This window comes from Hypanus sabinus, chromosome 1, assembly GCF_030144855.1.
Source record: "Hypanus sabinus isolate sHypSab1 chromosome 1, sHypSab1.hap1, whole genome shotgun sequence".
Classification (NCBI taxonomy): domain Eukaryota; kingdom Metazoa; phylum Chordata; class Chondrichthyes; order Myliobatiformes; family Dasyatidae; genus Hypanus; species Hypanus sabinus.
The window spans coordinates 128,229,458-128,253,730 of NC_082706.1; the positions used below are offsets into that span (position 1 = coordinate 128,229,458).

General features: G+C 40.9%; 1 protein-coding gene across 2 annotated transcripts in view; it reads left to right on the forward strand.

The window, feature by feature from the left end:
* The window catches only part of LOC132397406 (microtubule cross-linking factor 1), a 218,807-nt gene that overhangs the window by 23,936 nt on the left and 170,598 nt on the right, over nucleotides 1-24,273 (forward strand). For both annotated transcript variants that reach the window (XM_059976138.1, XM_059976146.1), the window contains exons 2-3: nucleotides 1,372-1,596; nucleotides 6,725-6,883. In XM_059976138.1, the coding sequence (XP_059832121.1) occupies nucleotides 1,372-1,596; nucleotides 6,725-6,883 (384 nt within the window). The remainder of the gene's footprint in view (nucleotides 1-1,371; nucleotides 1,597-6,724; nucleotides 6,884-24,273) is intronic.

Sequence of the window (24,273 nt, forward strand, 5' to 3'; positions counted from 1 at the left end):
GATCGCAATCAATGGGTTGGCGACCACTACTCTACACTTTGACCTGTTTGGCATGGGTGGACCTACCAATGGCCAAAACATAAAGCCCTGACTCCAACTAGCATTGCTCTTTAGGTCATTGAGGCACACAAGCCTCTAAATCACAGCAAGGTTGTGGTCCTTTTGGAGGTATTGCAAGTGCTTGATTTCAAGCAATAGTGAGTTTAGGGAGCTTCTAACAGAACATTGGTACGTTTTCTCCATTGCGACCAACTTAACGTTTTATCTGAGGCATTTTCATTTCATGAAGGGACAGAATCTGGAGATAATCTTCCTTAATTAATATTTTAATAGATAGTTTTGACACTCAATCCACAAATGAGGATAAAACATTTAAATTCTTTCTTCTTTGAAACCTGCTTTTCATTCAGTTGAAATAGTAAGTTAAAATGCGGCAGGGAACTTCTCTAAAGGAGTTTGGAAAATCATCAGCAGTGTGCAAACATAAATTTCTGTACACAGTTTTTACCCAAAATGTTGTCAGATTGGGAATCCCCACTAGCATGAGGATGGCTGGTGCTTGAGATAGTCCTAGCACGTTGATGAAGTGGTGGATAATCCTGGGAGACTGATTTTAGTGTATAAATTGTTGGAATGGAATAAAGAGAGCTTAAATCTGCAGCTGGCCTGCGCAGATGTTCTTTATAAAGAAGAAACTTCCATCATTTTCTCAGTGCTGAAAGGTCTGTCTTGTTAACAAGTATGGGATTCATACAAAGCAAAGCAGTACATTTTTTTTGTAACTTATGCAAGTTCCCTACAGTATCAAGTTTTGTGAATTTCTATCTACCTCTTTTATACTTGGGAGTTATTTATGATGAAAATTTAAAGAATTGCAAATGCTGGAAATCTTAAATAAAAAAAGGAAAATGCTGGAAGCAGTCCATAGGTCAGGCAGCATCTGTAGAAAGAGAAACGGGTTTGGAACTCCAGCTTGATAAGTTACCCATTTCCAGTATTTTCTAGTTGTACTTTTTGAGTATGCTTTCATTCGTCTGGTTAGTACCCCTTTTAGTCGTGCGGATCATATCATTTGCTTCCAGTACTTAATACTGGTTGTCAGGAGATATTTGATGTCACTTCTTTTCTCAGCCAGCTTTTCATTCTCTCAGCTGGAATAGAGAGGAGAGAGTCCCATCAGTCTGTATACCAATCCTCCTTCCCTGCTCACCCACCCTCCCCAAGCCATCCCACTGCATGGGGTTCATTGACTGTAATTGCACCTCCTTAGCTTGCATGTTGCTCTTATGTTTGGTTTTGTGCTAATTAATGGTAGGATAGAAGAGTGCAGCAAACAGAGTTATTAATTACCATGTGTTTCCGAATGGGCAGGATGAGTTGGATGAGCTGCGATCCGAGATGGAAGAGATGCGGGATAGCTATTTGGAGGATGATGTATATCAGCTGCAGGAACTGCGCAGGGAGCTGGATCGTTCCAACAAAAACTGCCGCATCCTGCAGTACCGCCTCAGGAAAGCCGAGCAGAAGAGCTTAAAGGTTGCTCAGACCGGTCAGGTTGATGGGGAACTAATAAGAAATCTGGAGCAAGATTTGAAGGTAAGCTGGTCACCATACCCAGTCAACTCACTAACCTTGTGACTACCCATGAACAAAATCCATTAAGCTCGGGGCAGCAAGCTGATCCACAAATTTACACAGAAAAAATAACCACACTGATGCAAGTCTTGTTTCTGTTGCCTCTATTCTTGTTGCTTAGCAAAACAGCATTGTATTTTTCTCTATGTCAGCCTACTGCACTTACAGAATCTTTCAATCTCTCTGTCCATGATAAACAGACTGTCCCAATGTTGTCATCTCATTCATGCTCAGTTACATACAGTATATATTCATTCATTCCTTTGTGTATGTCCACTCATTCATGAGTCATTCATTGTCAGCTTTATTCATGGGAAATGCCTCATTCACACACAGAGAACTCTGTGAAATAGAGAGATTGGAGATAACCATGTGTGGTAGGAAAGAACGAACTATGTTTTAGGGTTAAGCTTCACCGTTCACAATTTCCACCTTTTACTGATCATAAATTTCCCACCAAGGTGATTGCATTTATGCACTTGTTTTTTCTCAGAAGCAATAGCACATTGTGACCTCAATGTTATTTTTCAAGATGTACATATATTCAATAGTTCCATTTAATTTCAGAGAAATGTATGCAATATACATCCTGAAATTCTTGTTCTTCACAGGCATCCATGAAAACAGAAGTGTACCCCACAGAAATAGTGACAGTAAAAATGTTACACCCCAAAGCCCCCCTACTCGCCCCTCCCTTGCTCGAGCAGCAGGAAAGCAATTACCCTCCCCTGCCCCCACTTCCTCAAAAAAAATCAGCACCCTCCGCCCACCAAGCAACCAATAGCAAGGCCCCTTAGAAAGACCTTGATTTGCAGTACAACAAAAACTAATCGTTCACCTGAAATTCAACATGCCACAGGCTCGGTTTCCCTATTAAAAGTTCAGAGAGGTGTCTCCTTTCATAGTGAGAGGGGAGAGATAATAGAACAACTCACTGATTTGCGATGATAAAGTCTGTCGCATTGCTGTTTTTCCCAGTTCTACAACTCGAGAATTGGCAACAAATTCTCCCCCAGCAATGAGAGAGAGAGAGTGCGCGTAACTTGCTGAGTACAGAGCCTCCAACAATTGATCCAATGTTCCATTTTCTCCCACGACGATTCAGTCAACGGCACCGGCATAGAATCAGCCTGTCCACTGGGCCGTGAAGCCTCAGCACCCCAAAGGCACACTTGTCTTTTAAGCCGCGACCTTGGGATATTGAAAAGAGGGCAGTTGTGAGCCCCTCTGGGAGTGGGTCCCACCACCGCAAAGAACTGAAATCTGAGTGTAATTCCAGGTCAGGGTCTCCAACAGAATCCAATCCACCCTGAAAGGGAAAAGGAGAGATATCAAAGGTAGAAATAAGCTGTATCCACAGTTGAACTCGAAGGAGTCGCTGTTAAAAAGCACCATTTTAGCTCCAATCCAGTATAAAATCCTGGAAACACATGAGCTCAGCATCATATTTGGAGAAAACACCATCCATATTTTGTTTCTTTCAAATCTCTTACTATCTTTCCTTTCAGTTAGTCCTGATAAAAGGTCTCGGCCCGAAATGTCGACAGCGCTTCTCCCTATAGATGCTGCCTGGCCTGCTGTGTTCCACCAGCATTTTGTGTGTGTTGTTGTTTGAATTTCCAGCATCTGCAGATTCCCTTGTGTTTGATCCATATTTTGTGGATGTGAATTCTCTGTTAGAACTAATCTGTCCACCCACTGATCAGACCTTAGCCTCCTTATCTGGTTTTTGACTTTAATAGAGAAATAAATACAATACGTTCTTCATGATTGCTCTCACCACAAGGTAAATAAAAAGCAGCTTTCACCCTGATTCTGCCAAATAGTCAATGTAAATTCACAGTAACACTAGAGATACTGCTGATGCTGGAAACAGAGAGCAACACACACAAAATGCCGCAGGAACTCAGCAGGTCAGGTAGTGTCTACAGAGGGGAATTATGCAGTCAATATTTCTGCCCAAGACCCTTAAGAAGGATCCTTCGGAAATGCTGAGATCTTCCAGCATTTTGTCTGCATAAATTAATGGTGTCTTTTTGAATGAAAATAGGAGCATACAGTGTCGGGTAGTATCTTTGGAAAGAAGCATTGCTAATGTTTCTGGTTGAAGAACAGCCTCTGTATGATATTGGATCTTGGACATGAAATGTTAACTCTCTGTCTCTATACAAATGCTGCCTGGCTTGCTGTGTGTTTCTAGCACTTTCTGTTTCTACTTCAGAGCCTAATCTCTTGCCTTTTTGTGTGGCATGTTTTTTCTCCTATTTCTGTTCTTCTGCTCTCTGTGACGATGTCTTGTTCCACTGATATTTACTTCTTGGTCTCACATCTGCCAGCTCCCGTCCACATTCCTGCTTACATCCTTGTCCCTGCTGCTGGCTCTCTGCTGTTGGCTTTCAATCAGTGCCATTTTGCACTGCCCTACAATTGAAAGAGGCCTTGCACATGTTTTTTTTTAAATCCTACTTTGAATCAGTCTTCAGTGGCATGTTTATGTTGAAGACACAGGACTGAGGGAAATGGTTTGCATTTCCAAAATGTAGGTGAGAAAATTGGTCAGACAAAATGCTTTTATACCTCATTCAGTGGCTTGTTTGACATGCCATTTAATGTTCTCCTTGGATACGTGTAGTTAATTGAAAAGCAAAAATACTGCAGATGCTGGAAGTTTGATGTATAAACGATGCCGGAAATGCTCAGTACCTGTGAAAGAGAAACAAAGTTTGCATTTTAGATTAACCTTTCATCTGACCATAGGTGTATATTGGTGCTTCTTACTCACACAACTGTGCTAATACAAATGCCTTTGTATCAATATTGTATACTTCCAATAAAACAATTAGCATGATTATTTAATATGAATTCACAAACTGGTTTCAGACTGTTTGGCTGGATACTGATATGCTTCCTACTTTTGTCCTTGCCTACCATCCAATGAGCCTCTGCATCCAACACATTCTCCACAACTTCCAGCATCTTCAACCAGGCACATCTTAACCTCCCCTCATTCTCTGCTTTCCACAGGGACCACTCTTGTGATTCTCTTGTCCATTCATCCCTTCCCACTAATCTCCCTCCTGTCACTTATCCCTGCAAGCAGCAGAAGTGTTAATCAGCCCAGTCATCACCTCCCCCACCTCCATCAGGGCCCCAAACAGTCCTTCCAGGTGAGGCAACACCTCACCTGCAAATCCTTTGTGGCATATACAGTATCCAGTGCTCCCGATGTGGCTGCCTGTAAGATTGGTGAGACCTACTGTGAATTGGGGGACCACTTTGTTGAGTACCTCAGCTCCATCCTCAAAAAGCAGCATTCCCGGTTGCCAACTATTACCATTCCTACCTCATTCCTATTCTGACATTGCTCCCTGGCTTCTGCTTCTGCTATGATGAGGCCACTTCTTAGGTTGGAGGGGCAACACATCATTTTCCATCTAGGTAGCATCAAACCTGAGAGCCTGAACGTTGATTTCTCCAACTTCCAGCATTTTTCCCCTCACCTTCCCTCTTCATTTCTCCACATAGCCTATTACATCTTCTCCTCACTGTCTATCACCTCCCCTGGTGTCCCTCCTCCTTCCTTTCTCCCATGAACTACTCCTCTTTCCTAGCAGATTCTGCCTTCTCTCCTTCTCTAGCCCTTTGCCTTTTTGCCTCCCAATTTCTAACTTAATCCTCTCCCCCACCCACCTGACCATTTCACCTTGTAGCTTCTCTTCCTTCCCCTCCCCTCACCTTTTTATTCTGGCATCTTTCCCTCTTCCTTTCCAGTCCTGAAGAAGGGTCTTGGCCAGAAATGTTGACTGCTGCCTGACCTACTGAGTACCTCCAGCATTTTGTGTGTGTTGCTCTGGATTTCCAGCATCTCCAGGATCTCTTTGTGTTTTTCTTTACTAATATCTACAACTCTCTAAGTATGATTCTATGCTTAATCTGAGGTTCGCTTTCTCTGCATGAAATTAGCTTTGGGCTTGAGGGCTATTGCTGAAGTTTGAAAGCATTTAGATTTAATTTGTGTAGAGTAAAACAGATTAAAGAATTATTAATACCTCAGTGCTAAGATATAGGAAGTTGAGAATCCAACAATCCACAAATACATTGATGATAATAGGGACACAAATTGCATGAAGTTTGCTATTTTTAAAATTTTCAGACCAGTTTGGGGTCCAAAAGTCATTAACCCTATGGTCATGTCATAATCTCAGCAAATTATTATATATTGAAGTTAGTAAACCTGTTGGTTAATTAAATTGCTTTATTTGTATTTTTATATAGGACTTGTGATGAATATCGGGTCACTATAAAGCGTTTCATGGTAAATGATATACATTTGAAGCATAGTCGCATTTGTAATGTAGGAAATGTTATCACCAATTTGTACTTGGTGATAATCTGTTTTATTTGATATTGACTGAGGAAGAGGAATGATAATGGCCAGGACTCCAGGGAAAATTCTTAATCTCCATTTTGAAATAACATCTTCTATGTCCACTTGGGAAATAAAGAGGCTTTGTTTTGACCTCTTTATCCAAAAATGCTCATTACTACACTAAATTCCACTCCAGTTGTGTTCAAACCTCTAGCAAGGGAGTTTGGACTGACAAAATTTAGAGATAATTGGCCTCATTTGCCTTCCCCTGATATAGGAAACTAAGTTTTGATGGACGGATTTTGATAGGTTAAGTGTTTTCTTGATAAGTTTTCTTAGAAGACAGATTCATTTTGTGTGTGTGTGTGATTTCCATGACCAATTTTAAAATAAAGTTAATTAAATGTATTCTTCCTTTCACCAGATAAATGCAGTATAAGGTTGCTTGGATCAATTTTCTATTTTTAAACAGTAAGAATGTTTTGTTGACTGAGGGAATAGTTACAGGAACATTACACTCAGATAACTAAACTAAGTCATAGACTCACAGTGGTAATTCTGCATTTCAGAACCCAGTCAGGAATTTCTATCACAGGCACCCAATCCTGCCTTGCGCAGTACATTTTCCTTCTGATCCTTGAGTTTTTTTTTAAAAAATGTAATATTCCTGGGCTTGCCCAACTGTAGAATATTCTGACTTTATTCTGCTGCTGTTCTCAGGTTGCCAAAGATGTGTCTGTGCGTCTGCACCATGAACTGGAGAATGTTGAGGAAAAACGTGTCAGCGTAGAAAATGAAAATGAATCCCTTCGACAAAGACTTATTGAAGTTGAAATCTCCAAACAAGCATTGCAGAATGAACTGGACAGGATCAAAGAGGTATGCTGAGGGCCCTGTGTTTCTTAGATTCCAATCATTCAAGATGATGCTGAAGTCAAAAAGTTACTTCAAAGTTCAAAGTAAATTTGTTATCAAAGTCCATGTATGTCACCATATATACAACCTGAGGTTCACTTTCTTGTGGGCATACTCAGTAATCCAAGAAACATGATAGAATCGATTAAAGATTGCACCCAACAGGATGGACAAACAACTAATGTGCAAAAGAAAGCAGACTGCAAATGCAAAAAAAAGATAAATAAGCAGTAAATATCGAGAATGTGCAATGAAGATGCTTTGGAAGTGAGTCCCATAGGTTGTGGGAACAGTTGGGTTGAGTGAAGTTTCAAGATTCAGATTCCTGGGCTTTGGGATGGACTTGGGTGAGTAGTAGTAAGTATAACTAAGTAGAAAGGAAAGTGCATCCTTGGTCTCGACAGACTGGGCTAGCAGCTAGCTGTGTCCTACCCAAAGCCATGTAGCTGATATTTATGTTTGTTGGTAGTTGTCCATGTGCCTTGGGGGATACGTATTTTGGCTTCATGCAATTGGAGGTGGTGGCATCAGAGCAGAATTTTTGAAGTTTATTTGAAATCAACTGGGAGGGCACAATCCCAGTAACAAGTGAACATCAGGGTGATTATCACCTGTTTACAATGACTTCTCTATATTTTTATGGGCCTCTAGGATTTATGGGACCAGAAGATGTGCAGGCAGAATTAGGCCATTCGGCCCCTCAAATTTGCCTCACCATTAAATCATGGCTGATTTATTTTTTTTCATCCCCTTTCTCCCTTTAACCCTTAACCCCTTTACCAGTCAAGAACCTATGAATATCTGCCTTAAGTATACCCAATGACATAGTCTGAATTCCACAGATCCACCACCTGCTAGCTGCAAAAACTCCTCCTCATCTCAGTTTGAAAGTGACATCCTTTATTCTGAGGCTATGCCTTCAGATCCTACATTCTCCTACTGATGGAAGCATGCACACCATGTCCACTCATCCAGACTTTTGAGCATCAAATAAGTTTCAATAAAATCACCCATCATCCTTCTGAACTCCATGGTGTATCGGCTTAGAGTCTTCAAATGCTCTTCATATGTTAAGCCTTTCTTTCCCAGCATCATTCTTGTGAACCTCCTCTGGACCCAGGGCTAGCACATCCTTAGAAACAGAGCCCAAAATTGTGCAAAGTGTTCTAATTGTAGTCTGACCAATGACTCAAAGCCTTAGCATTTCATACTGCTTCTTTACTGTAGTCCTCTGAAAGTGCATTTGTCTTCTTTACTAATAACGCAACCTGCAAGTTAACCTTGAGGAAATCTTGAACTAGAACTACCAACTCCCTTTGTACCTCCAATTTCTGAATTCTTTTACTATTTAGAAAAAGTGTGTACCTTCATTTATTATACCAAGGTGCATTATCCCACACTTCTTACATTTCATTGTCCATTCTCCCAACCTTCCAAGTTCTTCTGGAAACTCATTGCCTCTGTGACACTAACTGTCCCTCCACCGATCTTGATATCACCTGCAGCTTGGCCACAATGCCATCAATTCCTTCATTCAGATCATTAATGTATAAAGTTAAAAGTTGCGGACTGAGCACTGATCCTTGCAGAGCTCTGCTGGTCACCAGCAGCCATCCCGAAAAGGATCTCTTCATCACCACTCTCTGACTTACTGCCAGTCCCCTAACCTTCAATCCGTGCTGGCACCTTCTCATACCATGGGTGCTTATCTTGCTTAGCACCCTTGTGTCCAGCACTTTGTCAAAGGTCTTCTGAAAATCCAAATAAATAACATCCATCGACTCTCCCGTATTTTTTTACTCTCTGCACCTTATGACAACATTGCTATTTCTTTAGTGTTTGTCTGCTTTTTATGAGTGAGTTACTAGCTCAACAGTCAACCCAGCATGGATAGAAAGTGTGCAAGGAGCTGGCTGGATTTGACCCAGGACCTCTCATCTCGTAGTCTAGTACAGATGCCACTACACTATCAGCAGGTCCCCTTCAGATTTTAGTTCAGGCTTTTTATGTTGCTGAAGCTCTGGTAGAACTTTGACTCAGTCTGTCTCCCTTGTCAAATGGGTAACTTCAGAACTGCTGCAGTCCTGTACAAACTTCCCTTTCTCCTCGGCTCTGTACCCCTGCAAGAAGGGGATCCATTTATGTGCCATTGGGGAACTGTCAGCCACAGCCTTTACCATGCAAACAGCAGGTGTCGAAAGCTGGAATAAAAGCAAATGCTAGAAATACTTACCAGATCAGACAGCAACTGTGGAGTGTGAAGCAAAATTAACATTTCCTGCCTGTACCTTTTCATTGTACTCCAGAGAAAACCTAAAATGTTACCACCATTTATTCTGATAACCTAATCACCATCCTGAACCAATGAATTAACAATGTCCAAAGATGGTAAACTAGAGGTGTCTACAGACAAGAGCTCGTTGTCTAGTAGCAATTAACAGAACTCTGATTTTAATCTCACTCTCCCGTCCTTGTTTCTTCGTATTTACTATCAATATTTTTGCAAGAACCTTCTCACATTTTTTTTTTAGTTTTGGTACTCTGTCATTTTTAATTGGCCAAAATCCATTTGGAGTTTTTATTGTGAAATATCATATAGAAGTATTATGCCACTATGACTTGTTGTTTTTCCTGACCTCTGCGTCTGCTGTGTGTTGATAAGGTCTGTAGCTGGAAGTGGGAGATGTGTGCTCTATGGCACTGACAAATCGGCCAGTTGTTCTGGCCTTGGCGCCTTGTCTCATTTAATTCAGCACTGCCGTTTAATGTCTATACATAAATAAGCCATTTGAGCATTCTGAACATTTCAGCTATATCATTTTACAGCACAATACTGTCAAAAATATACTGATATGGGGGTAACTTAAGGTTCATTTTGATACTATTTATTTGATAAGTTTTAAAAGGCCCTATCAGACTATTCCAGATTCCAGTGTGGCCTTTGTTTCAATTCTGGCCTCTTAAAATCCTGTATAAGGAGTGAAAGCTGGAATTTAGTCATATTTAGTTTACATTTCTCTTAACGTCTCAGTGGTAAAGGAAGTAAGTCTTTTCCAATTGAAATTAATGCAGCTTGTTCTAACTGTTTTGTACAGCTTTACACCAGTGATTTATTTTCTGTGATGTGTGATTGTTGCCTCATGGCACTGTTCTATAAATTGTCACTCCATCCATCCCAGGCAAATACTTTAGAGAAAGCTTATGGACATAAAGGCAACCTACACTTTCAAACAGAATCCTACACATTGTGGTGGTATGTACCAGTTGATAGCAGAAATGGCTATTCAGTCTCCCAAACCATACTGTATAATAAAATCATGCTTAATCTGTTATAACTTCAACTCTTTTTCATGTAAGACCATAAGACATAAGAGAAGAATTAGGCCATTTGGCCCATCGAGTCTGCTCCCCCATTTTATCTTGGCTGATCCATTTTTCCTTTCACCCCCAATCTCTTGCCTTCCTCCCCGTATCCCTTCATGCGCTGACAAATCAAGAATCTATCAACCTCTGCATTAAATGTACATTTAGACATGGCCTCCACAGCTGCCTATGCAACAAATTCCACAGATTCACCACTCGCTAGCTAAATATCTATCTACTTCAACATTACAAGTAGTTTTACTTTTTCATCACTCTCCAAGGAAGAAAATTCCAGAGACCATGTCCCTTTCACATTTTAAATGGGTAAAACATTCTAACTTCTTCCATAAGTGGAGGCAGCTTTTCCACATCCACTCGTGTCAGACCTTCTCAGGATCCCTTCATAAGTCTATCTAATGTTTCAATAAAGTCCCTTATCACTCCTCTGAACTAGAGTAAATAAAGCTTTGCCCAATTTCCGCTATTAATCCAATAAACGTGCTCTGAATTGCTATTCTGCAAATAAAGAAAGCAATATTATACTAAGTACTCCAGATGTGGTTTCTGCAGCGTCCTATATAATTGAAGCATAATCTCCCTATTTTTGCATTTGATTCACCAAGGAATAAACAATAAAAATTGTAGAGCAAGCCTCCACAAGTACTAGGGCATTTCTCTTTGGACCAAAGGAGGGTAAGGGGCAAATTGACTGAGGTGTCTAAGATGATAAGAGACATAGATAGAGTGGACAGCCAGAGCCTTTTCCCCAGGCCAGCAATGCCTTAATACAAGAGGCTAATGGCTAATAACTTTAAGGTGTTTGGAGGAAAGTATAGGGGCAGTTGTCAGAGATAGTTTTTTTTTAACAGATTAATAAGTGAAAGAAACACACTGCTGGGAATGGTGGTAGAGGTGGGTACATTAGAGATATTTAAGAGACCCACAGATAGGCACATGAATGAAAAGAAAATAGAGGGCTAAATGGAAGGGAAAGGTTAAATTGATTGAGGAGTAGGAAATAAGGTTGGCACAGATTGTGGGCCAAACTGTCTGTCCTGTACCACACTGTTTCATGCTCTCTTCTGAGTGTGAGCCCTGGCTTAGCAACATGTACAGGGGATCTGGCTGCACACATCCCCTGCAATGCAGGAAATCTCAGTCTTTTTTAAGCTTGGATAGGGGAGCTAAAACTAAAAGACATCAGTATAAGATAAGATTTAATGGAGATCTGAGAGGCAAGTTTCTCCACACAGAGTAATGGGTAGTAGGATCAGCTACCAGAGGCGGGTAACCTTTCTAGTTACCCAGATTTTCTGCCAACTAGCCTTTTGTGAATCACATGTGAGGACAATGAACCCATGTACATTAACTCAATATTCTTTATACTACTTATTTAATTTGAAATTTATATATATGTTTTTATCTTATTGTAATTATAGTGTTTTATCATGTATTGCAGTTTACTGCTTTCACAGAACAACAAATTTCTTGACAAGCAGTATGCCAGTGATAATAAACCTGAATCTGATTCTGACACTCTGATTCCTCTGCATCGCTAAATTCTGCAGGCTGTCACCATTCAGAGAAACTTCCTTTTATCTGTCTTTAGCATTCAATTTCTACAAATTGTGGTAACATAACAATTTTAACTTTAGATTTCTCTGCAATAATACTTGTAATTTCAGGATAGTTATCCTACACAGTTGAAATTACTTGACTTTTAATCACATACTGTAATAGTCAGTTAATACCTAAGCATGTTGGCAGTGATGATACCTGTTGGTGAATTTGCATTATGTCTTTCAGATTTACTGGCATAGATAATTTCCAGTTTTGTTTAGGTTATTGATGGAAGAATTGATTTGTTTGACTTTAGTTTATTTTCTTTTTACTTAGTAAGTTGAACATTTTTTAACTTTTCAAAAGATCATGAACTTAGATGAACAGACCATGATAACTAAGATAGTTGAGCCTAGACTGTAAATATACTGAATATGCTGTGAGATACTAGATTGTATTATTAAAATAACAGGATAATCTACAAAGTTTAACTCCCTTGGGATTCAAACAAGGTCAACCTAAAAGCATTTAGCCTACTAAATGATAATTTCCTAGAATGATCCCCAGGAGAAGTTTGCTACATGAATTGTTATAATCAGATTTAATGAGCTTGAGTTGGGATATTGTCTTTGTTGAAATGAGCGTTTATAGAAAAGCTGTCGTTCTGCATCCTTGAGCGAGAGCTACCCTGTTTATTTTACAGAAGCTGTTTAACCCATTTGGTACCTCCAGCAGCTTGTGTTTTGCTGACTCTTGTTGGAGGGTGTTATTGCCAGTGTTAGTAGCCATTGTCTGAGTGAATGAGCATCAAAAGGTGATTAAAGCATGCCGAAACAAGAGCAAGATGGATAGAAAGGTAAACACGAGGATGCTGGAAATTCAAGCAAAGCACACAAAATGCTGGTGGAACGCAGCAGGCCAGGCAGCATCTGTAGGGAGAATCACTGTCAATGTTTCAAGCCGAGACCCTTTGTCCTGAAACATTGACAGTGTTTCTCCCTATAGATGCTGCCAGGCCTGCTGCGTTCCACCAGCGTTGTGTGTGGGTAGAAAGGTGATAGTGACTGTGGGGCTGTTTTCAGAGAGGAAAGCTAAAGGCTCAGAGTACCAAAGTCAGACAACAGAGAACAAGAGAAAGCTTCATTGATAGTAATCTGTCCATCAGCAATGGTAAGGTTCAATGCATTGAGAGTATTGGAGGTATTCAGTAAAGATTCAAAACTACGAAGGCCTTTCATATGGATCAGTAAGCGGGTTGAATTTTCAGTGATTTAGAAGTTGTCCAGAGTGGGAGACAGTAGGTTAACAAGGAGTTTTCAAACCTAGAAATGAGAAGCATAGATGGAGATTTCAGTGATGGTGGAAGGTTTCTTATATTGCTACTTTACAAAGTTCAATGTAAATTTTATTATCGAAGTACATGTATGTCACCATGTACAACCCTGAGATTCATTTTCTTGTGGACAATAATTCTGTAGAATAATAACTATAACAGAATTAATGAAAGACTGCCCAACTAGGGCATTCAACCAGAGTGCAGAAGACAGCAAATTGTGTAAATGCAAAAAGAAGAAACAATTATAATATGAGAATATGAGATGAAGCATTCTTGAAAATTGTATCCAAAGGTTGTGGGAGTATTAAATAATGGTGTAAGTGAAATTATCCCCTTTGGTTCAAGAGCCTGATGTTTGAAGGGTTGTAACAGTTCCTGAACCTGACAATGCAAGTCCAGCAGAGAGAAGAGAGCATATCCTGGGTCGTGGTGGGACCCAATGATGAATGCTACTTTCTTGTGATTGTGTTTAATACAGATGTGCTCAATGGTTGGGGGTGCTTTACTCATGGGCCATATCCAGTACCTTTCGTGGGATTTTCCATTCAAGGGCATTGGTGTTTCCATACCAGGCAGTATGCTCAACACTACACATCTATAGAAGTTTGTCAAAGTTTTAGATGACATGCTAAATCTCCACAAACATCTAACAAAGCTTTCTTCTTTATTGTACTTATGTGCTAGGCTCAGGACAGGTCCTCCGAAATAATGACAGTCTGGAATTTAAAGTTGCTAGCCCTCTCCACCTCTGATCCTCTGAGGACTGGCTTGTGGACCACTGGTTTCTTTTTCCTGAAGTCTATAATTAATTCCTTGGACTTGCTGACATTGAGTGAGAGGTTATTGCTATGAAACCACTCAGACAGATTGTCATTCTCCCTCCTATATGCTGATTCACCACCACCTTTGATTCGGGCAACAGCAGTGATATTAGCAACTTGAATATGGCAGTGGAGCTGTGTTTAGTCACACAGTCATACATGTAAAGTGAGTAGAGCAGGGGACTAAGCACAGAGCCTTGTGGTGCATCAGTGCCTATGGAGATTGAGGAGGAACAGTTGTTGACAATCTGAACTGACTGAGATCTGCAAGTGAGGAAATTAAGGATCCAGTTGCATAAGGAGGTATTGAGGTCAAGGTCTTGGAGCTTATTGATCAATTTTGAGGGGTTGTTGTTATTGTATGCCAAACTGTTGTCAATAAAGAGCATCCTGATATATGCACCTTTGCTGTCCAGATGTTTCAGGGTTGTGTGAAGAGCCAATGAGATAATATCTGTTGTGGCCCTGTTGCTCCGGTAGGCAAATTGGAGTGGATCTAAGTTGCTTCTTAGGCAGGAGTCGATGTGTTTCATCACCAACCTATCAGATCACTTCATCACTGTGGATGACAGTGCTACTGAGTGAAAGTCACTGAGGCAGGTCACCACACTCTGGTATAATTAAAGCCTGAATATAATTAAACCTTAATGAATTGAAGTGCACTTTGAGAAATTTTACTCTTTCAGCCATTGATTGCAAGGGAACCACAAACGAGAAAATCTGCAGATGCTGGAAATCCGAGCATCACACGCAAAATGCTGGAGGAACTCAGCAGGCCAGGCAGCATCTATGGAAAAGAGTACAGTCGATGTTTCGGGCTGAAACCCTTCAACAGGATTGGAGAAAAAAGTTGAGGAGTAGAAGGGAGTACGTTTTGAGTTACCAACTGCTTTCAGTCTTAGAAAAAAAATCAAAATCTGGTTTTGAACAAAATATTCCTTACACAGATGTAGCTGCAGGATTGAGGGAGCTGATCTTGTGGTAGTGTGATTAAACATGCAGGTGGAAATCAACCACTTTGATAAAAATACTTCTGACTTGCAGGCAAAGCCAGGAACCTATGGTTACTCGAGCAATAATTGAAAGAGAAACTACTGCTATTGAAGTCTTGTGAGGAGAGTGCTGTGTGCAGACATGGAGGAGAAGCAATTCTTGATAAAGGAATTGACTACATCATGATCATTGAGAGAAATGTTGAGGCACAGTCACAACTGGGCAACAGTGATACCTTTTGCCATAAAGGTTTCAGTACATAGAATGAATCGGAAGATACAATCACAGGGCTGTCAGTCCACTGAGTCTGTATCAACCATCAGGCATCAACCTATGTCAGTCCCATTTTATTCTTGCCTTGTCCTGTCAATTCAGCCAGACTCCATGACTCATCTGCACATTACAGTGGCCATTTCATCTACCAACTCACATGTCTTTGGGATGTAAAGGAAACCAGAGTCTCTGTGGTCATAGGAAAACATGCAAACTCCACACAGAACAGCATCAGTGGTTAATGTTGCTGGAGCTGTGAGATTCTGAAGGTGGGGGGGGGAGGGGCTGCGTAAAGATCTTGTTGCAGTGAAGTTACAGACTTAGTAAGGACTGCAAGGTTAGAGGTAAGGAAATTGAAGAAGATTGAAAAACTGAAGGCAGAGTGTTTGAGCTGGTGGATACAATAAATAAAAAGGAAATGATCCCTGTGCAAAGTCAGTGAACAGGGAGGTTGGAGATGATCATAGATTCATCTAGTGAGGAAACAGGCTTTTCAGCTCACCTTGTCTGCTCTAATTGTTTTTGATTGTTTAGAATTTTCCAGAAAAGGGAACATAGAAGTTGGAGAGAAGATACCCAATGGAAAGGCTGTACAGCAGATAGGGGAATAGAAACTAGGTGCTCAGGCAGGCGTGAGAAGAAATTGGTGTATGAGCTATCTAAATTTTAATGCTCAAAATTTTCACATTGTTAAAGGTAAGAACGATGGACAGCAGAATGGCTTGTGTAAAGAGGAGTATGACATTTTTATTCACCATCCAGGTTTATTGTGTGGTAGTAGTTCAAATTGGGCATGAAGAGAAGATAATTGTGTTTATGTTGGCCTCACTGCTAAGGGAAACAAGACCTTCCTGTTCAGCTTATCTAGGTCTTTCATAACATTATATATCCTTCTTAAATTTTCTTTTAGCCTCTTTAGTTCTAAAGAAAACAACCCAGCCACCCACATTTTCTCTTTACCGATGTCTCCCATCCCTGACTGCCTGCTTGTGAATTGCCTCTTAATATTTCCAACTTTTTATAATCTCATAACTTCTCAGACTAGCTTAACTTTTATAAAGTTCTGAAATAATCGCTTTGCTCTTATAGTCTGTTCATGAACCAGTAAAGGAGAAGATTCTTAATACTGTTTACTCTCATATCCCAAAGGCGTGTGGGTTTGTAGCTTAATCACCCACTCACTGTAATTTGCCCCTGGTGTCTAGGTGAGTGGTAGAGTCTGTGGGAAGCAGAGTTGATGAGAATATAGTGAGAATAAAAATGGGGTAATTCAAGATTAATTTGCTCCTCAGCCTAAAAGGTCAATTATTCATTCATCTTCATAGATGCTGACTGACATGTGGAATTTCTCCAGTGTTTATCTGTGTTGAGCCTTTCCAGCCTTTCCTTTTAAACAAAGATCTCTAGTAAAATCCTTACAAATCACTTTTTTCGTCCTCCAGTTTAATGACATCCTTCCCAGAGCAGGGAAAGTGGAACTGTTTACAATACTCCAAATGTAGACTTACCAAAGTCTTGTACGGCTGTAACATAGTGCCCCAGTTCCAACGTTGTGTGTGTTGCTCAAGATATCCAGTATCTGCAGAATCTCTTGTAGCAGTATAGGCTCGAGCTTATTTCCCTGAAGCACAGGAGCTGAGGAGTGACTGTATAGAGGTTTGTAAAGTCATGCAGAGTGTAGATAAGCTGAATAGCCAAAGCAGTTTTGACAAGGTCGGGGAGTCCAAAACTAGAAGGCGTAGGTATCAAGTGAGAGGTGACCTGAGGGGCAACTTTCTCACTCAGAGAATGGTAGGTATATGGAACGAGGTGGCAGACACAGGTTTAATTACAACATTCTGAAAGTTATGTGGACGGTTACATGGACAGGAAAGGTTTAGAGGGATTCAAGTCAAATGCAGGCAACTGGGACTAGCTCACTTAGACAAATCGATCGGCACAGATGCAATGGGCCAACGGGACTGTTTCCATGCTCTGTGGCTCTTCCATATTTGATAGAATGTTTTGTTGAGATAATGGCTAGATTTGCTGAAGGTAACACAGTTAATATGGTGTACACAATTCAGAGGATGCCACACACAGTCTCATGAAATGAATGTTGGATGCCTGTATATGAAGTTGGCTAAGTAACAGGCAACAGCGGGTTGCAGGGAATTATTGTTTCTCAGGCTGGAGGAAGGTGAATAGCAGTCTTCACCGAGAGACTGGTATAAGAGTCATGGCTTTTATTGAACTGCATTAGTAACTTAGACTGCTGGAGTAAAAGCCACAGTTTTTAAATTGTGGATGACATTACATTTGTCAGTACAGGTTTTGTACCCTTTATTCACAATGTTTGGGGCCAGAAGCGTTTTGGATTTTGTCAGATCTTGGAATATATAATGAGATAGCTTGGAATCACCATAATTTCCAATTCTGAATTTACCTGCTACCGGTAAACAGTCTTGGTCTTCCACTTGTTCATCAAACATATATACGTAACAGTAAAAATTATTGTATACCATTAATTTATTGGAAGTATAATGTGTTACAGGGTAACAAGTCAGTGCAGCAGCATTGGGAGAATACCTGAATCGGCTGCTGAACAACAGCAGGTTTTCAGTCTCCACCTGTGATGCTGTGGTTTGATTAAAAGGTTTCCATGCACTGTATTTGTATTTTATTTTCTTTAGGTTTTACATAAGGTATAAAAGCAATCAGCATTGTAGATTTGCTCTGGTGTTAAATTTTCATCAACAACCCTTTAAAAATTTAATGCCGTTACGTAAGGTATTAAAACCATCAGTATCGTAGACTTCAAGATTAAAAGGGCATTTATTATCAAAGAATGTATGAGCTATACAACCATGAGATTTGTTTGCTTAACAGGCAGTCGCAAAGCAAGGAACCCAAAAGAGTCCAGTTTTAAAAAGACCTACCACCAGTGCCCACAGAGAAAGAGAAAAAAACCCAAAGCAAATCATGCAAACAATGGAAGCAAGCAACGACAACGGAATTCCAAACCAAATTGAATCCATAGGTCCAAATCCCTGGAGCAGCTCGGAGTAGGCCCAAAGCCTTGATGTTCAGTTCCTGATATTAGTGGGACAAATCATTGCAAAGTTTGCAGTCACGAAGCACAGCAACTGGAGGCAGTCTCTCAGCCTTAGTGTCACGGAGAGAGGAGTCCTCAGGCTGCCTGGTCTGGCGTTTAAGTTATTCAAACCTTGCACTAGGACACAGGCCCTGCCGCCAGCGGATCGCACCAGGCCTAGATTTCGCTGCCAGAGAAGCTGTTCTCAATGTCTCCAAATCGGCTCAATGCTTAGAGTGACTTATTCTGCTGCTAGATTTTCGTGATCAGCAGACACTTTAAAAATTTAATGCCATACCTTTTTTTAAATTTCTGCAACCAGCCTGCTGAATATTCACAATTTCCTTCAATTTTCAGCTTCTTGTGATAGATTTATTTCATGATCAGCATACTGTTAAGCAGCACTTCAATGCTGATGATACACAATTGAGATCTTTATTTGTCGCTTTATGCAGTGTTTATCTAGTTTTCACTCACAGCATATGTGAGGTTACTTCTCAGAATATTCTATGGTGCACAGTGACCTGTGCATCACCTGGGAACCTTCCCTGCATATTGTGAAATTTTCTGTCTGTGACGTCAAGTCAGTGCTCAAAAAAAATTTGGATTTCAGAGGTTTTCGGATTTTGGATGTTGTGAACTGATAAAAGTTACATTGTGAACTTTGGAGAAAGCAATGTAGAAGTGCCGCAGGGTTTATTCGGCTGGTTTACCAACAGGTACGTGGTTGGTCAAGTTTAATACAGAAAAATGTGAGGTTATGTGCTTTTATAGGAGAATGAAGAGATGCAATATTTAATAAAGGATCCTATTCTGAAAGGGGAAGAGCAGCACATGTCCACGCACAAGTCATTGGTTAATAAAGCTGGCACAGTTCTGGGTCTATCAATAGAGGCACGAAGTTTAAAGTCAGGGCAATCCTGCTGAAGGTTTATAAAACATTGGCCTGGTTTCAGCTGGGGTATTACATTCATTTCTAGTGGGCATATTATAGGAAGGATGCAGGGGCAATTGAAGAAGGTCCAGAGGAGATTTACGAGAATGGTTCCTGGATGAGGGACTATACTTACATTCACTCACTTTACCAACACTGCAACGTAGCTATGGCCTACAACATCTACAAGAGGTATCACAGGAATTTAATTATGCATTTTTGTAAGAATCACAATATCTACTGTGGTGCTGTAAGGTAGTGTGTTCCAGCACTTTAGTCCTGTGACAATCAAGGTATCCTTTAGTCACCATTGTCTAACTGGTAGAGCCAGTGCTACACAGTGCCAGTGTGACAGGTATGGCCAAGCAGAATGGTGTGGCTGTGATGGGGCTAGGTCTACAGTGTATCTATTATAGGACCAGCATGATGTTATAATGGTTTAGTAGTATTGTGTGGCATTCTTAAGAATAATTAGGACTAAGCAACAAGTAGTATTTTTTTAAATAACACACTATTCAATTCCATAAGATGACAGATTTGTGAATAGCAGTAGTTGCTGTAAGTGGTAATTCCGCTGACAGCATGTGTAGCAGGCGACCTGTATAATTTTTCTTGCACCCTTGGAAGTCAGAGTGAATTAGGTGAAGAGACGATTCCTTTGGGTTTATACTGTTCATTTTCCTTTGGGCCTCATATCCAAGCTGAAAGTGAGGCAAGGTTTAAAGCACTTCCTCTCAGTGCTGTGAATTTGTTTCCCCACAGGAATATCTGAACTTCCTCTATTAGGAGCATGTCTGCTTTGATGGAGCCTCCTACCACTGTTACTAACAGGGCACTGCAGCACTACACCTCTCCACACTCCCACTCCAGCATGTGCTGTATTACTATGGGCAGCACAGTAGTGTAGTGGTTAGCACAGTGCTATCAGCTAAAAGACAGATGTTCAGTTCCGGCTGTTGTTTGTTCTTCCCATGACTGCATGGGTTTCCTCTGGGTGCTCAGGTTTCCTCCCACATTCCAAAGATATATGGCTTAGAGCTGGTGAGTTGTGGGCACTGGAAACATGGTGACATTTGAGGGCTGCTCCCAGCACAATCCTCGCTGATTTGATTTGACAATGTATTTCACTGAATGTTCAATGTACGTGTGAAAAATAAAGCTATTTTAAAGAAAATCTTTTCTCTTTACTATCTAAGAGAGAACAAATAATTTTAAGTGAATCATGAATCAGAAATGTGCTTCCGCACACTGCTCATTGAGGTAGGCATTCCACTTCCCTGATTGTCTATATTTGTTTCTTGTTGAGGGGAGCTGGTGGGCTGGAGGCAGAGGGATTTGCCTGTGAAACAACAGAAAATGGGTGTGGATTTTTATCTGAGCTGCCCAGCTGAGATGAAATTATTCTACAGGATGGTTCCTCATGGCACTGAGAACCTCAAGCATATGGAAGCCCTGGAGTAAATGACAGAAGGAGCATATCACTTCACAAGTTAACCACCCACCCCATCAGATACCTCCTGTCTGGTCTATGGTAGGATCTGTTTGTCCTAATTAGGCCTTGTATTGTGAGGAACTTTGAGCCTTCTATCTAAGTTAATTCGCAATGGGTCTGGAAAGAGTTCAGAGGAAGTTCATGAGAATGATACCAGGAATGAAAGATTACATTGGAGAAACACTTGATGGCTTTGGCACTGTAATTGATGGATCCTGGAGGATGAAGGGGGATCCCATTGAAATCTTCCAAATACTGAAAGGCCTGGATAGAATGGAATTGGAGGGCACGTTTCTGGTAGTAGCAGAGTAGGATCCAAGGGCACAGCTCTGAATAAAGGAGCATATCTTTAGAACTGAGATGAGTAGTTGTTTGTATGAAATTCCTTGCCAAGGACAGCCATGAAGACCAAGTCAGTTGGGTATATTTAAGACAGAGATACTGCTTGGCCTGCTGAGTTCCTCCAGCATTTTGTGTCTGTTGCTTGGATTTCCACCATCTGCAGATTTTCTCTTGTTTGTAAAGGTTACAGGGAGAAGGTAGGAGAAAGGAGTTGAGAGAACAATCATCCGTGATTGAATAGCGAAGCAGACTTGGTGGGCTGAATGGCCTAACTCTGATCTTACATCCTAAAGTTGTTTCACTTGCAGTAGAACCCAGAAAATCATTTTCAATCCCAAGAGACCAGCTAGAAGAACTGCTGTCAGGACCAGCAGCAACTTGAAGATAGAATTCTAACCTGATTAAACTGGAGATGGGAGAGAGTCACCTTCTCTTCAGCAACTGAGTTCTAAATGTTAATCCATTTCAGTTGAACTGATGTAACATCAGCCAGCATTGCTATTGCAATAAAACCATGTTAAATAGAATAAATACTCCAGCGCTCTGCACATCTAGGCAGATTTCCAATCAATGGTACCTATCCATGCAAAGCACTGACCACTGGCCTTCTCCAGTGTTATGGTCACCATTGCAGACACATTCATGGGAAAGCTACACATGTACTGCTAAGCTTATAAAACCTGCAGTATGGAGAGGGAACAGTTAATGCTTCAGGTCAGGATTCTGGAAGAAAAAGGTCATTGTTGCAAAACTTTAACTCTTGTTTCTTGCTCTACATCTCTGTTGTCTTACCTGCTGATCATTTCCAGTGTATTTGTTTTCTCAGAATTCCAGTATCTGCAGTGATTTGTATTCGTATTGTTTTGCAGTCTGACAGAAAGCAACTCCAGAATGGAGCCTGTCACTTGGAGTGGCTGCATAATATCAATTAAATGCTGTAGGAAAACGAGCCTAGGGCACCAAAGATAGATGCCAACATTGGCTGAAGTAATGGGGAGTGGGGAAAAGGGAAAATGGATGAGGGGGTGTGGGAGGTAAAGTGTTATTTTTTTACATCTCAATTATTAGATCTTTATGAAGTGCAGCTAGCTGCTATACTTCTGTTATTCAACATGTTATTTCCAAAAATGAATGTATGGATGTATCAAAGGAGCATAAAGAGACACAGATTTCACACAGTATGGATCTATTCATTCAAATCTTGCAGAGCTGTGGTATTCCTGATAAGAGAAAAATTGTGAGCTATCATCTTTTGCTGACTCTTGGTGTCATTGTTGTGCAGGCAAATTAGCTCAGTTTGGTCATGGATCAAGGCCATTGTGCAGTGACCTGGTACATGAGATACACATTGATTTCAGCAGTGTTGCATTATACTGAACTATCAACAGATTTAACGGAGGACAAGAAGAAGCACCAATTAGTATGCAGGCCGTGTCCTTCAGGCAGTGCTGTCGAACCAGTGATATTAAAATGAAAAACAGTGCAACATGTATTGAATACTAATTTATATGGCTGTGAAGTGTTTTCTTTCAAGAGATGAATGAAATAGCACAATATCAATAGATTGTTAAAATTACCAGGGTGAAGCAAAATTATAGTACTCATGGAGCTGGAGATTACGGTGAATTGGTCTTGGTGCTCAGAAGGATAATGTCTATGATGTCAGCACTGTCTGCTTTTCACAATGGCCCAAACAATATAATCCTCTGCTTGTGGCGGTGCTATTTAACACTTCAGCTTCAATCTACTTCTTTGCCTGACCTCTACTGTTCCATGGCCATCATAAACTATTGCCCAAAGGTATTCAGACAGCCAGCAGTTTAGCAAGAACCGCAGAGAAGCGGGTGGGGTAGGGAGGGGTGAGTGAGACTGTAATTCTTGCTGGTGCCTGGCACAGAGCAATCATTGACAATCACTGCACTTCAACTCGGCTGGGAGTCGGTGTGCTTTTACAGATTTATACTCAGGCTGTCACAATGCCAGAGCTGTGCATCCAGCCTGCTACGTGCTTGTGCAGAAGAATGGTTGCTGGTTAGCTGAATGGAACATAGTCTGAGGGTTTCTGCCTGTTGGGCAGGTAGGATCAGTGTTCACTTCAGGATCAGGTTTATTGTCACTGCCATAAGTAGTGAAATTTGTTGTTTTGTGGCAGTGATCCAATGTGGGCATAATGGCTTACTATAAGTTGAAATAAAAAATAAACACATAAATAGTGGGAAAGAGGAATAAGAAGGTAGTGTTCATGAGTTCATTCACCATTCAGAAATCTGATGGCGGAGAGGAAGCTATTTATAAAATGTTGAGTCTGGGTCGTCAGGTTCCTGATGGTAATAATGAGAAGAGGGCGTGTCCTCAATGGTGAGGGTTCTTCATCGTGATACCACCTCCTTCTGAAGATGTCCTTAATAGTGAGAGGGTTTTGCTGTGATGGAGCTGGCTGAGTCTACAACCCTCTGAAGCCTCTTGCAATACTGGGCACGGGAGCCTCCGTATCAAGTGGTGATGCATCCTGTCAGAATGCTGTCCACGGTACATCTGTAGAAATTTGTGAGTCTTTGGTGACACAACAAATCTACTCAAACTCCTTACAAAGCACAGCTGCTGCCATGCCCTCATCATGGTTGCATCAATATGTTAGACCCAGGACAGATCCTCTGAGATGTTGATGCCTTGGGAGGTAAAACTGCTCACCTCTTCCACCCCTGAGGATGAGGATGGTGGGTGTTTTCCCAGCCAGAGTGCTGATCTGACGAAGATGAAAGCTTTTCTGCTTGTGCTGTGGTGTTCGTCTGGACTGGCATTTGATAAAATAAACCCCCATTCTCTCAGAATGAGATCTCATTGAAACTTATAAATTTTTAAGGGCTCAATACAATCCCTAGCAGAAGACTTAGAAACTCAATGGGGCTTTGGCTATTTCAGACCAAGATAAAGAGAACTTGTTCACTCAGTGGGTGGTGAATATTTGGAATTCTCTTTCCTGGAAGACTATGGAGACTCGGTTCCATAAACTAATTACTTAACTCTTTCTGTTGCTCCTTCCACAATCAGTTATATTAAGTAGGAACTGCCGGTAGGTATTTCTGTATCAAAGATAGAGAATGAGAAAGCTGAGTTGCCTCTCTCTCTGCTCTAAATCCAGAATCCTGAACTCCCAAGATCCATTT